This window comes from Idiotropiscis lumnitzeri, chromosome 1, assembly GCF_059441095.1.
Source record: "Idiotropiscis lumnitzeri isolate Australia: NSW breed Sydney's pygmy pipehorse chromosome 1, RoL_Ilum_1.0, whole genome shotgun sequence".
In the NCBI taxonomy this organism is placed as follows: Eukaryota; Metazoa; Chordata; class Actinopteri; order Syngnathiformes; family Syngnathidae; genus Idiotropiscis; species Idiotropiscis lumnitzeri.
In genome coordinates, this window is record NC_142391.1 from 39,204,675 (window position 1) to 39,217,158 (window position 12,484).

The window sequence follows — 12,484 nt, forward strand, 5'->3', positions numbered from 1 at the left end:
CAGTTGGTTAAAATAATGAGTGCACTTTCTAACCATTATACCTCGACTCTTTTTTTTATAAACACTTGGGCCTACTGCACCACAGTATTTTAATGTTGGTCATGATGGGTGTACTTCAGCTAAGTAATTACTTTGGTTAAACTTGGTGTAAAAGTTTCGTGAACCACTGCTCTAGTTAATTCTGTTAATATAACTTACTCCAATACTTAAAACATGCAAATTACGCTACCTTGGCGCAGAGGTTAATAGCAACAGCACAGTTGAAAATTTCAATATTCATTAACCACTGGAATTAAAGACCGTGATCTGTAATTTTTCAATCCAATGACGAAGTAAGATAAGCACTTTCGTGACTCCAACGAGCTTTGACGCGAAGTAACACCTCGAGGTGGTTCTAGTTAATCAAACAAATACAACTACATTTCCCATGATGCACAAAAAGGCCTCCGCACACCACATTCGTTGCAGCGAGGAGAAACATCCGGGTCTCTCAGGATTCTGACTGGCGACCCGTCGCCATTCGTGCATGCGAATAGAAATATATATTTGGTGCTAAATATAATCATTTATACATCCAAACTATTGGGGAGCATTTAAACATCGGATTGGCTAACTGTTGGCCTGATCGAGAAGGAGCTTCATTGTCGGGGGTCTTGGCCCCGTGTGGCGAGCTTTCGTCCTCTCTTTTCAAAGCCTCCATAACTTGAGACGCCGATATCGTGTCTCTTGTTTTTTTCTTGTTTATTTTGTTGTAAAGATGTCGCCGTGATGGGTTCTCCGCGTTTGAACGATATGAATCGGGGCCTTTGCCGCCTGACCCGCACTCATTGCAGCCCGTTTTATTCTTTTATTTTTTCGTTTGATGCTAGAGAGCTCAACAGCTCTCGACTCGAAGCTCGGCCTCGTTCACTGCACGGAAACAAACATGGAGAAGAACCCGAACAGCAGCAATACCAAGGTTCCACCTCGTTCCAACTCTTCTGGGCCAACCCCGGGGGAATCTAAACCTAAAACAGGTAAAAGCTTCCGGCAGTATTGAAAATGTCAATCGATTTTGGAAACATGGTCTCTGCACGACTGCCTAAAAAGGCCTCGTCGAAGGTTGCAACTATGTCCAACATGGCTGACATCGCTGTCAAAACAGTTGAACCGCAATACAAAGTTAGAGCACATACGCCGGATCATGCGGCCGATGTTATTTAATCCTCGCGTGTTTTATAAAGTGAATGTTAGTTATAAACCCCTAGTTGCATTCTGATAGATAGCAGTCTCAAATTGTATCACTTTTGGCCATTACAAATGTACCCATAATGGAAAGTTTACCAACAAAAGTTGGTTTGTGCGGCTGGTTAGGTTAAGATGGGTAGAAATAGAATTGTAAACTATATAATACATTTTCATATATTAAAATACTGGCCTATGCCACATGTATAATGTTCCAATCGAATATACAAATGTTGAGGGCTCTGTGATCATGTATTTTTGCAGCTCATATTTTTTTTTATTTAATATTTTCAGAAAGTAAGAATAATGGAGGAACCAAGCGCTATGGCCGTAAGCGCGAGCCCTCCTTTCCCAAAGCAGAAAACTTCTCTGGCCCACGTCGCACCAATCCACAGAAAAGCAAGAATTTTGACAAGAGACCCCCCCAGAGAGGTGGAGGACGGAATTATGGGGTTGCAGGTGGAGGACGACGGGAGGAGGTTGGTATTTTATTGAGTCATGAGAACTTAGCCATAACCACAGTTTATTTTAATTGTCATTCAACTCTGCCTTTTCAGGTAGCAGAGACGCGCCGGGCAGAGTTTAGCCCGGCTCAGTTTGCTGGACCGAAAAAAATAAGCCTGAACCACCTGTTGAACTTCACCTTTGAACCTCGTGGAAGTACTGGTGCTGTCGGAGATGGAGGCTATGCCTGTTGGGGACGCCGAAACAAATGGGGTCATAAGCACAAGCCCTTTAACAAGGAGCTTTTCCTGCAGGCCAAGTAAGCAAATATTTTTTTTAACATGAATGAGGAGTCAGGAGCATGTGTTCTGAATCAAGTTTAACGATTACTGTGTGCATTTTAGTTGCCAGTTTGTGGTGACTGATGACCAGGACTACAAGGCCCACTTCACTGATCCAGATACTCTGGTCAACTGGGACTGTGTGCAACAAGTGGTTAGTGCCTCCCCATCATGTGAGGAATATTTTCTTTGTCTGAGCCACAAACATTTAAGGAATATATCTCTTATTTTTTCATCTAGCGAATCTATAGTCATGAGGTGCCATCTTGCCCCATCTGTCTCTACCCACCCGTGGCAGCTCGTATCACGCGCTGTGGTCATATCTTTTGCTGGCCTTGCATACTGCACTACCTGTCTTTGAGTGACAAGACTTGGTCGAAGTGCCCCATCTGTTATGAAGCTGTCCACCCAGTGGATTTGAAGAGGTAATCTAAAAATAATTACCTATAGTTGTCAGGAAACTGAGAAAATATAGAAAGTTTGGTCAGAAATTGTCAACGTCAGTTACTATAGTTGTGATTCTTGAGTGAAATTATAAACCCTTTTGCAGTGTGGTTGCTATGGAGACCAGGCAGTATGTTGTTGGTGATGTCATCACCATGCGCCTCATGCGGAGGGAAAAGGGGGCTGTGGTGGCCATGCCAAGCTCTCAGTGGGTGAAAGTGGAGGAGCCTGTACGGTTTGGAGGTGAATACGCAGGGACATTACTATGGTTCAGTATGTGCTTAATGTTGTTGTATAGTTTACTCACAAATCCAGAAGACCACTTCTGTAGGTTGGTGTGGAACAAAAACAAAAAAATTGAGAAACAAGATTCCATTTAACAAGGGTCTGCTTTTCTTCTTCAGATGCTTCTTTGAGCCCATATTCCAAGCTGCTGCTAACCTCCCCCACCCAGGTCCTCAGCCTTGTGGAAGAGGAGAAGGCAGTCCTGCAGGCTCAGCTTTGCCAGGAAGAGGAAGGACAAGGTTGCTTCATTCAGAGCGCACTTTGCCACTTGGAGGTAAAGGTCTGCCAATCTGATATTTTTGATTGATCTTGATGGGCAAAACTGATGATCAAGTGAATATTGAAAATGGCAATCCCCCCATCTGGAATCGTGAGCCAGGTAATCTGGGAGACGGTCCATCTATAACATCCGTCAGTGTTAGCAACACATGACGCTAACCAAAGGGGCTACTGACAGGACTATTGTTATGACCATCCCAGGTTATTTGAGTTTGTAACGTAATCAGAAATGGCTACAATTCTTCCTTTGTGGTTTAGGAGCAAGAGAAAACGTTGCAGAAGCAACAGCCTGTTATAGACAACCGCTTTGATTCATCCTCTCTGGCTGTTGTGGAATCTGCTTCTCCTGCAGATGAAGTGGTGACCATTAACAGCTCTAACAAGGTATAATGGAAGGAGAATCTATAGTTGTTTTTAAAATGTAATCTTCTTAACACTCATTTTTGTGCTTTTTAGCCTGTGCTGCAGTACTCTTCTGCTTTTGATGATGAGGTGGCAGAAGTCCCTGCTGCTGATGTGTTACAAGGGTCTCATGAAGATTCTTTGGAAAGTGTGCTTGAAGAGCCTACTGATGCTGTGTTGGATCCAAACCCACCCCACATCTCTGATGAAGAAAACCCTGCCAAAGAGTCTGAACCAAGTCACATTCAAACCAGCCAGGTGCACGGACCCTTCTATTATTTCTATCAAGGTTGGTATTTTCCAGTTCTTCTGTCAGTCATAAGAGTGATGTTCACTTCAATTGTTTCATGTCCCATTTGTTGGTTAGTAACTAACTACATATTTTCCTTTTTGTGAGCAAAAAAAAGTGATTACTTGGCCACTAACATCAAACAAGGCTGAATCATCAACTTGCATTATGCTTTTTAATAATTCCAATATTTCCCCTCTAGCTGAGGACTGCCAGCAGATGTTCTTGCATCCTGTGAATGTACGTTGTCTGTTGAGGGAATATGGCAGCTTGGAGGCCAGCCCAGACTCCATCACTGCCACAGTGGTGGAGATTGAAGGACACACAGTCACTGAGGTCAGCAAAGCTGAGGCACATTGTAAAATGCTTTTTTTGGGTTATTTGTCCATTTTAAAAGAACAAAATTAAATTACATTGTTGTAATTTCATTGAATGAAAAATTCACCTCGACTTTATAGAGCTGTACTGTGATTAGGGTTGTAAAGTGGTACAGCATGATTTTTTACTATTATATGGTTGGAATAAAATTAGCCATGAATACGGTAACTTTACATATCACATTTGAAATAACCTAAGTATAAGAAGCCTCATACTGTCAATCTTAAAAATAAAAACACTAAATCAGCTTAGGAAAGGAAGCACTAGCAGTACTGTCTTTATGAAGTGTCAAGTTGTTACTTTTCTTACAGGAGATCCGCCGTCGACATCGTTACCTGTCGCATCTGCCGCTCACATGCGAGTTCAGCATCTGTGAGCTATCCTTGCAGCCACCAATTCTATCCAAGGAAACCATGAATACATTTGCAGGTCTCCATTTGCATTTTAAATTACATGGTTCAAGTGAAACATATGATGCTATGTCATAATGTGCCACACAGATAAGGCTTGTACCTAAAAAGAGTGACTGCTGTTATAAATGTCAAGTGCTGCCACAAAGTATATATTAGTTCACCACATTAGTTTGTAACCCTCCCCCCCATACCCAACCATAAAGATTGTAGTTTGTTTTTCCCCACATTAAAGGTGTAGAAATTTTATGATTTTTTTTTTTTTTTTTTTTTGTATCACAAAAACCTGTCATTTGAACGGGTGTGTTGACTTTAAAGAGGCGTTCTACAGGCACTTAAAGTTTCATAATGTTTAATTTTTTTATACTTTAATTTTTTTTTTTTTTACTTTTGTTCCTATTTTGTCTCTTTTATCAATTGTACTTGTTCATTTGAGTTTTGTATATCTACATGTTGGTTTAATTTGTTGATTCTAGATAGTTATAATCAGATATACATCACTTGACATGTCCTAGTAATAAAAAAAATCACATTTGCCACTATAAAAATTAAATTGGGCACTAGTTGCATAGGGATTCAATTGTATGTGTATGTGTTTTGACTAAATTAATTTTCCCCCAAAAAATTAAAGATGATCTGGAGAAAAGAAAACGCCTGAGACAGAAAAAAGCAAGAGACGAGAAGCGCAGAGAGAGGCGAATTGAAATCGAAGAGAACAAGAAGCAGGGTAAATGTAAGTATGCCCGCTGCTTTGAAAAGCTTCACCTGCAATCCTTATTAGGTACATTAATTTGTGCTCCTGGTTTTCCCCTTAGATCCAGAAGTGCATATTGGACTTGAGAACCTTCAACATTTCCCAGCATTCGGGTCACCACCTCACAGCAGCAGCCCTCTGGTCCATCCTGATTTTACTTTAGTTCCTCCATCTCCCCTGAGCAGCAGTCCTTCCTCTGGTAAGCTCCACCATCTTCGTTCTTATTCTGGTTCTCTTGCTACGCTCAGAAGCTGGTTGTTAAATATGTAAACACTTTGCCCCAAAGTTCTTTTTCAAACTGAGCTGAACGGCATTAAAAAAAAAAAATTCTTTCATGTCCGTTATAGAAACGTATATTGTCGCATTTTGTCAATCAAATAAAAAATAAAAATACTAATTTGCTCAGTATGATGAATTCCTAAATAACGTTTTTTTTCCTTTCTCTTTTTTGAATTGCAGATGGGATGACATTCCCAAGTCTGAATGGACAAAGCTCTCCTATTGTGGGAAGTGTGGAGGATGACTCTCACTGCATGTCTTTTGCACAGGTGTGTTAGTCATAAAGATAAACTGAGCGCTTATTTGAATCATTACTGTTGTTGTACATATAAATATAAAACAGTTTTTAAAAATTCCCCCATCATAATATATTGACCACCTGGCTCACATTCATTATCACAATGATAAAAAGTTGGGTTGTCAAACGATCACAAACTTTAATGGAGGAAATCACAGCTCGAAAATTAATAATAATTAATTGCAATTCAAAGTCTATGTTATACATACATATATACAACAAACGCATGATTTGCGTTGATAATTTAAACTCGAATAGCTGCGGTGATACAGGAATTCCTTCTCACCATGGGTGCTACTCACTTTCTGCGTATTTATTGTTTCATCTTTATTCTTTTTTTATTTTTTTTTTTATTTGAATTCCCCACCAAGAGGGCCAACCTGCTTTTCTTTCATGTTTACATTTGCACATGCATGTGTCCGGTAGGGCTGAACAATTTTAGGGGAAAATTGAATTGTGTTTTTTCTGACAGATATTGTGTCTTTTTATTTTTATTTGCAATATTCTTCACAATGTACAGGGGCATTTACAAGTATGACAGCAAATGCCATTACACAATTAAAAACTAAAGCTAATGTAAAAATGCGAGGGCAGGAAAGAGGTTTTGTGAGGGAGGCAGTCCTTTTTCCAGTTGTTAAAAATGAATCAAGTAAGTAAGGCAAGACCTACTGTACTACTTGCTCTCAAGTATAATTTTTTGGGTAATTCTGCGTTTGAAAATGCATTTTTAAACCCCAAAATGTTACATTTTCTACTGATGTACAATTTCTTTGTACATAAAGGTAAACTTATGTCAATAAAAAATATAGTCCTTTAGCATAGCTAAATTGATTAAAAATAGAAATTTGAGACCTATTATTGTTGTCGATCTCTATGGTCTGTGGTGCAAAATAGAGCCAATAAGATTGAGATTGTAAATATTGAATACGTGTTTGATTAGAAAAAAGTATAAGATTCCTTCCTATGCATGCATTATGTGACCCTTACTGTATTCCATATAGATGCTGAGAGATGGGAAAGCCCGAATTGATGGGCCTAGAATCACCACAAAGAAAGGTAATTAATTGCAAACATTACATTTAATGTACCATTCTAATTGAAAATTGCAATTGAAAACATTGCTTACCGTGAACTCTGCTATTTATTTAAATTGTTAATATCATCAAAGTAGTGTAACCTAACCATAAACTGCAGCCGGAGCAGGTTGTTCTCAAAAAGCAGCTCGTTATATAATCATCATTTGCAGAGTTGATGTGATTGCAAGAACTATTAAGGATTCGATTTCTATACTCACAGATTAACTTGTCAGTGCAAGTGTGCTTGCTTAATGAGCTGCAATACCTTCTGATGGTGGGTGTGTTTGTGGGGTGAAATAATGGTTTTGTTGTATTGTGTTTCACTTCCTGTAAAACCTGTTTGTGACTGGCGAAGAAGTGACTTGTAAATGCTTCCTGCTGTCAAACAGATAAGCTGTTAGCTCCGCCAGCAACAGAAAGCGATGGAGAAAGTGATGGGTCAGACCGTGCTCCCGTGCCCAACTTTCAGAACTCTTTCAGCCTAGCTTTTGAAAAGGCGCTTCTGCAGCTGGACAGTCCAGAACCTTCCACACTGCCCTTGGTTGTCTCAGGTACGCCATCTTTGAAGTACATTTTTGAAAGGATCAAACTGCATTTATTAAGTAACTTTGTAACGCAATACATACTTTTTTTTTGCAGATGAGAAGGGAGGCAAGAAGAAAAAGAAAAAACAAAAACTTCTCTTTAGCACATCTATGGTTCACACAAAGTAGACAACACTGAAATAAATGTAATGATTGGGTTTCTTGGATAACTGCTTTGCTTCATTGCAAACCTCTGGGAGTTCAACATTTTGCAAAGGATTTCAAAATGTACCCAAATGTTATACCTTGTCACTCATTGCATTGACCAAGGCTATGTTTTTCAGTTCATTCTGTCTTATTTTCATTTTGTGCAAATTCTCTTGAGTGCTGCTAGGTTGAAATGAGGATATCTTACTAACATTGGATAAGATTCATTTTAGGTGCTTCATATTATGAGTAGCAGTCAGCCAGCTGCAGGTACATTGCACCTTTAAGAAATCTTACCAGGATTCTCAATGCTCAGCTATACCAGATCTTATACTCACATCAAACAAACTATAAGATTTTTTTCTTGAAGTACATTTGGGTTTAAAGTATTGCTTTGGTATTTTGTGGCAATTTAAATGCAACCATTGTATGGAATGACAACAATATTCCAATAAAGAGATAAGAGCTTAGAGTTCAGCAAACGGCCATCATATTCTCTGTGAGTAAACCATTATTTCTTCTTGTTTATTAATTTTTGGTTGTGATATACATTTAGTTTCAGTGTTTTTTGTGTCTGTGTGAAGCTGTAGAATTTGTATTGGTTTAAGAATTGTCTCTTCGCTAAGAAGATGGAGGTTTTGGTTTGAGGGTTCATGAATTAACCATTAATTTTGAGCAAGCGCATAGCTAGGTATAAAATGAATAAATGAATTATGCACAATCAAACCAGTGACTGTTTTGTTCACTATTTTAATACCCCAGACAATCAAGTTTTTTTTTTACTACATGAGGCGTCATCAAGTGGTACCCATGGGCACAAGGTCCGAGGGGAAAGGTAAGCTCATCATGATTGTGATTTTCTAGAAATGTTAAACGATTAATTGAAAATGTAAACAATGATAATAAATCGTGTTGTATATTGGTATTTCCCATTACTGTGTGGAATAATCTCATGATCAGTGTCTTTAAATAAAATAATCTAGGGCTGTCACTGGAATTTATTATCCAATTGATTATTCTGATGATCGCTGTGCCTTTCGTTTCAAGGAAAACGTACCAATTTTTGTTGTAGACTTAACAGAATTTCCCCCACACACCTAAGACCTCGTAATAACGTATAACAAGCATCTGCGCACGTGCATAATAGAGTACTGTCTACTGTCGGTAACGCCCGTCGAATTTGACTGTGTCAAGTCGGTAATCAGAAGAAGTCGCTACGACTTGCCACCCATTCATGAGCCATCGATCCATTTTCGGAACCGCTTAACTTTGGTCGCTGTACTTGGGCATGGCTTGGGTTAACTTTTATTTTGGAACTATTAACCGGAAACGCTGTAATGCAATTTCGCTCCCAAGCCAGTCAAATGGTTGAGCGCTGTCTGGTCGTCCTGCCTGTCAACAACACCGCAACCTGAGACAGGATAGCAGCCTCTGGGCTAGCCAAGTGAACCTGCTAAGTAGCTAAAAAAAACAATTGTTACCATTGGTATTTGTCCTGCTAACTTCTACAGTCTACAACCATGTAGCCCATTTGTAAATATTTGGACTTGGCAAGATGAGGAACGGACTTCGTTAGGTAAGTTCCGTGTGGGTTTCGCATCAAACAGCGAAAGACAGGTTCAGTCAGTGTTTCCATTTTGATTAGTTGGCTTGATTGAGTTAGCTTTCGCTTGCTCGCGTTCTTGTTTACTTGGCCGCGTTATCTAAACTTTATTATTTTTTTGTTTACTATTGTCGTAGAGTACTTTTTAAACATGTGACCATATCTGCGTTACTTTAAGTGGTCTTTACTTTGGAGAAGGCCAGCACAGATTTTGGCTAATCTGCAACGGCCGTTGGAGCTCTACTACAGTAGCTCATACAGGGAGATTTCGCACTACGTGCACATTTTCAACATCTCAACGCTTAAAAGTAACAACTTCAAATACAAGTTATTAAAGTTGGACTTAACGCGATTGTCTGTTGATTGGTGCGCTTTGTTTGAGACGTTCAGGTGTTACAGTAAACGTAGAGGTCGGGAATAAGACGTAGTAGTAGTCATGGTTGGACTTTATGCCGATACAGTAATAATTTAATGAATCACTGTCGGTCATTATGATTGCTGTATTTATATATGCGAGTATGACAATCCTGTAAAGGACGATCCTTTTTCTCGGGAGGCGGGGTGTGTGGATTATGTAATGTATTGGGGAATTCGACACTCCAGATCTGTTCTGTGCTCCTGAGATAACAATAAAATGTATGACTTCTGGTTATTAATACTTTAAACCTAAATGATTTTGAGCAAGCATCACATCTTGCTGAGACGAATCATTGACGTATAGACCAGTACAAGCAAATGTTTTGCATTCCACGGTGGCTGCAGTGTTTCCTGCCAGTCTGAAGTGTTGTAAATTATTTGATACATAAAGACAAGAAATGAGTTCAGAGTTCATCAGCATAGATTAATTATACAGTAGTTGTTAAATGGATGACAGATGAGCAGTGCTTCCAAGTACTGTATACACATTTGGTTAATTAATTTATATTTAATTAAGATTTTTATTTTGTTTTAAATCATGTAGGTAGGTGTTGTAGTATACTTGTGGCTTGAATTTGTTATTGTAAATACGAATGTGTTCTATAAAGGTGTGTGAATGTGAAAAGAGACGTCAAACTGAAGTAATTGCGTGGTTCTGCTGATATTTATATACCGCATCCTGAGTAAGTGTACTAATCACGGGTTTGTGTGCGCAGATAAAATTGGGGATTCTTAGGCTGCTTCAACACCTTCATCCTGTGTGATATGACATCGCTGCTGGCTTACGACTCAAGACAGAGGTCTACAGCGCATGTTTGACATCTACTCAGGTAAAGCGTTTTTGTATTCATTGTCTGCCCTTTAACAATTTGTCTTTTTTTTCACCTGCAGAGAAACAGTCAAATGTTTTCCTACACAGGAACATTTGGAACCCCTTATCCAATTCAAAATGGGATACAGTAATTTTAAAGGTCAACCAGGGACAGGCTTGTCTCCAGTGAAAACAACAAATGGAGTTGATTATTATATTTGAGTCTGTGTGTCTCCATCAAGAGTTTAGTTGATGTTGCTGCAGCCTCTAGTGTAGAATGAACCACTAGTTCACTTTAACATTGTATTGTCAATCATCAACAAAATTAAAGACAGCCAAATTAAGGCAATAGATATGACAAGATTGTGAAAAATGGCTACATGAGATTTGAATCACCTTGCATTGCATGATTCTTGCACCTTTTTATCCATTTGCTGAATGGTATTTTTACTCTGACCACTAGTATTCATTAGAAAGTCATCCAAGGAGGGATCTACATCATGATAAAATACATTTGCAAGATCCATCCGTCCATTTTCTGTTGACCTTATCTTCCCTGGGGTTGTTGGGGAGCTAGTGCGAGTTTGGCATGCAACGTGGACTTCTCACATTTAGATACCCCTTCACATCTGAGGGCAATTTCGGTTTTCACACACAACAATCACTGGGAGAACATGCAGACCACACAAGAAAATCAGACCTAAACTTTCACCTGGATTTGAGCCCCCAGCCTCAGAAGTGCGAGGTGGATGTTCTAGACACTTTTTAAAAAATATATTTAGTTGATTTCCTCCACTCTGATACTGTTGAGTTCAGGAGATTTTGTAGTGTAAATTAGCACAACAAAGTTCCTTTTATATTTATGTGATAAGTCAAGGACTTAAAAATGGAAAAATCCAACCAAAAAATAATTGCAGCCTTCATTTTTTTTTTATTGTAATGGGCTGTAGCGTTTTTCTACCTTTGGTACTCAAAGCGCTTCACACTGATTCCTCATCTATCTACTGATGACACAGCATCAGGAACAACTGGGGGTTCTTTATCTTGCTTTAGGACACTTCGGATTGAACCCCCAACTTCTGAGTTGGGAGATGACCACTCTACACTGAGCCGTGCCGCCCCCCAAATATGCTAATAAACATTTTCCCAGCAAACTTAATGTGCAGACCTAATTTATATTCATGTGCAGTACAATATACAAAACATTTTGATGAAGCCAGGAAATGCAAACAAATTTTGTGTAAATAAAACATTATCTTTTAGTAAGGCTTTCCTGGGGGGGGCATTGTTGTGTGACAACAAACTTGTGCAGCTTGATGATGTTAGGGTTGGTGTTAGGTGTTATGTTACACTTTTCTTCTTCATAGGTCTAAATTTTCTTACTTCCCAGTGCTTGACCAACTCTCTGATTGGCACTGCTAAGAATAAAAAAAAAATGGATTGCTGACGCCAGCTGCACACCGAGCGATGTGGCCAAACGCAACTGAATTATTCAGTCACGGCACAGATTGTTTCTGGTTTCCATGAGTTGCCGACCATCTGGAACTAGTTTGGCTGCAGTTCCAAATGTTGAATTTCAAGTAAAAGTGTGAATAGCGTCAAACATCAAGCTGCCAGTCAAAATGGCAGGTTATGTCACATGATCTGTGGCGACAAAAAAAGCGTTATTCTTTTTGATGGCCAAATGCATGCAAGAAAATTCTGTTAGTGCATAGAACAAATGGTTATATCTTTAGCCTCTCAAATATCTCTGTTACATCCTGGCAAAATTTCTAAAGGTTGCAAAATCACCTTCTTATAACCTGGTGAAAACATTGAAAGGGGGCCCTCTATTATGAAAATGTTCGGGAAACTTTATCAACTGTCTCTCCTTTCTTTTTGCCTCTTTGTATTTCCCACCAACGCAAAATATATAGCCACAACGGCCAGCTCATTCTGCTTTTTCCCTTTGTTTGTTTTCCTGTGTTGTTTGTGCTTCTATAAAAGGACTAACTGTAGATGGCACTTACATGTTTTCTC

At 39.1% G+C, this 12,484-nt stretch overlaps 2 protein-coding genes across 2 annotated transcripts in view; both read left to right on the forward strand.

Moving 5' to 3' along the window:
• The first annotated feature begins 452 nt into the window (after positions 1-452).
• Positions 453-8,360, forward strand: rnf10 (ring finger protein 10). The gene is made up of 17 exons (XM_088300324.1): positions 453-1,016; positions 1,519-1,703; positions 1,782-1,987; positions 2,073-2,163; positions 2,250-2,434; positions 2,560-2,696; positions 2,858-3,012; positions 3,276-3,401; positions 3,474-3,708; positions 3,911-4,044; positions 4,398-4,515; positions 5,128-5,229; positions 5,312-5,449; positions 5,710-5,798; positions 6,829-6,883; positions 7,293-7,454; positions 7,543-8,360. Exons 1-17 carry the CDS (start codon positions 863-865, stop codon positions 7,614-7,616), a joined length of 2,346 nt encoding a protein of 781 aa, XP_088156450.1. The 5' UTR covers positions 453-862; the 3' UTR covers positions 7,617-8,360.
• A 635-nt stretch (positions 8,361-8,995) lies between these two features.
• LOC148344603 (uncharacterized) overlaps positions 8,996-12,484 on the forward strand; it is a 30,063-nt gene continuing 26,574 nt past the window's right edge. The window contains exons 1-2 of the mRNA XM_088300379.1: positions 8,996-9,210; positions 10,371-10,484. The gene's annotated coding sequence lies outside the window, so the exon portion shown is untranslated. The remainder of the gene's footprint in view (positions 9,211-10,370; positions 10,485-12,484) is intronic.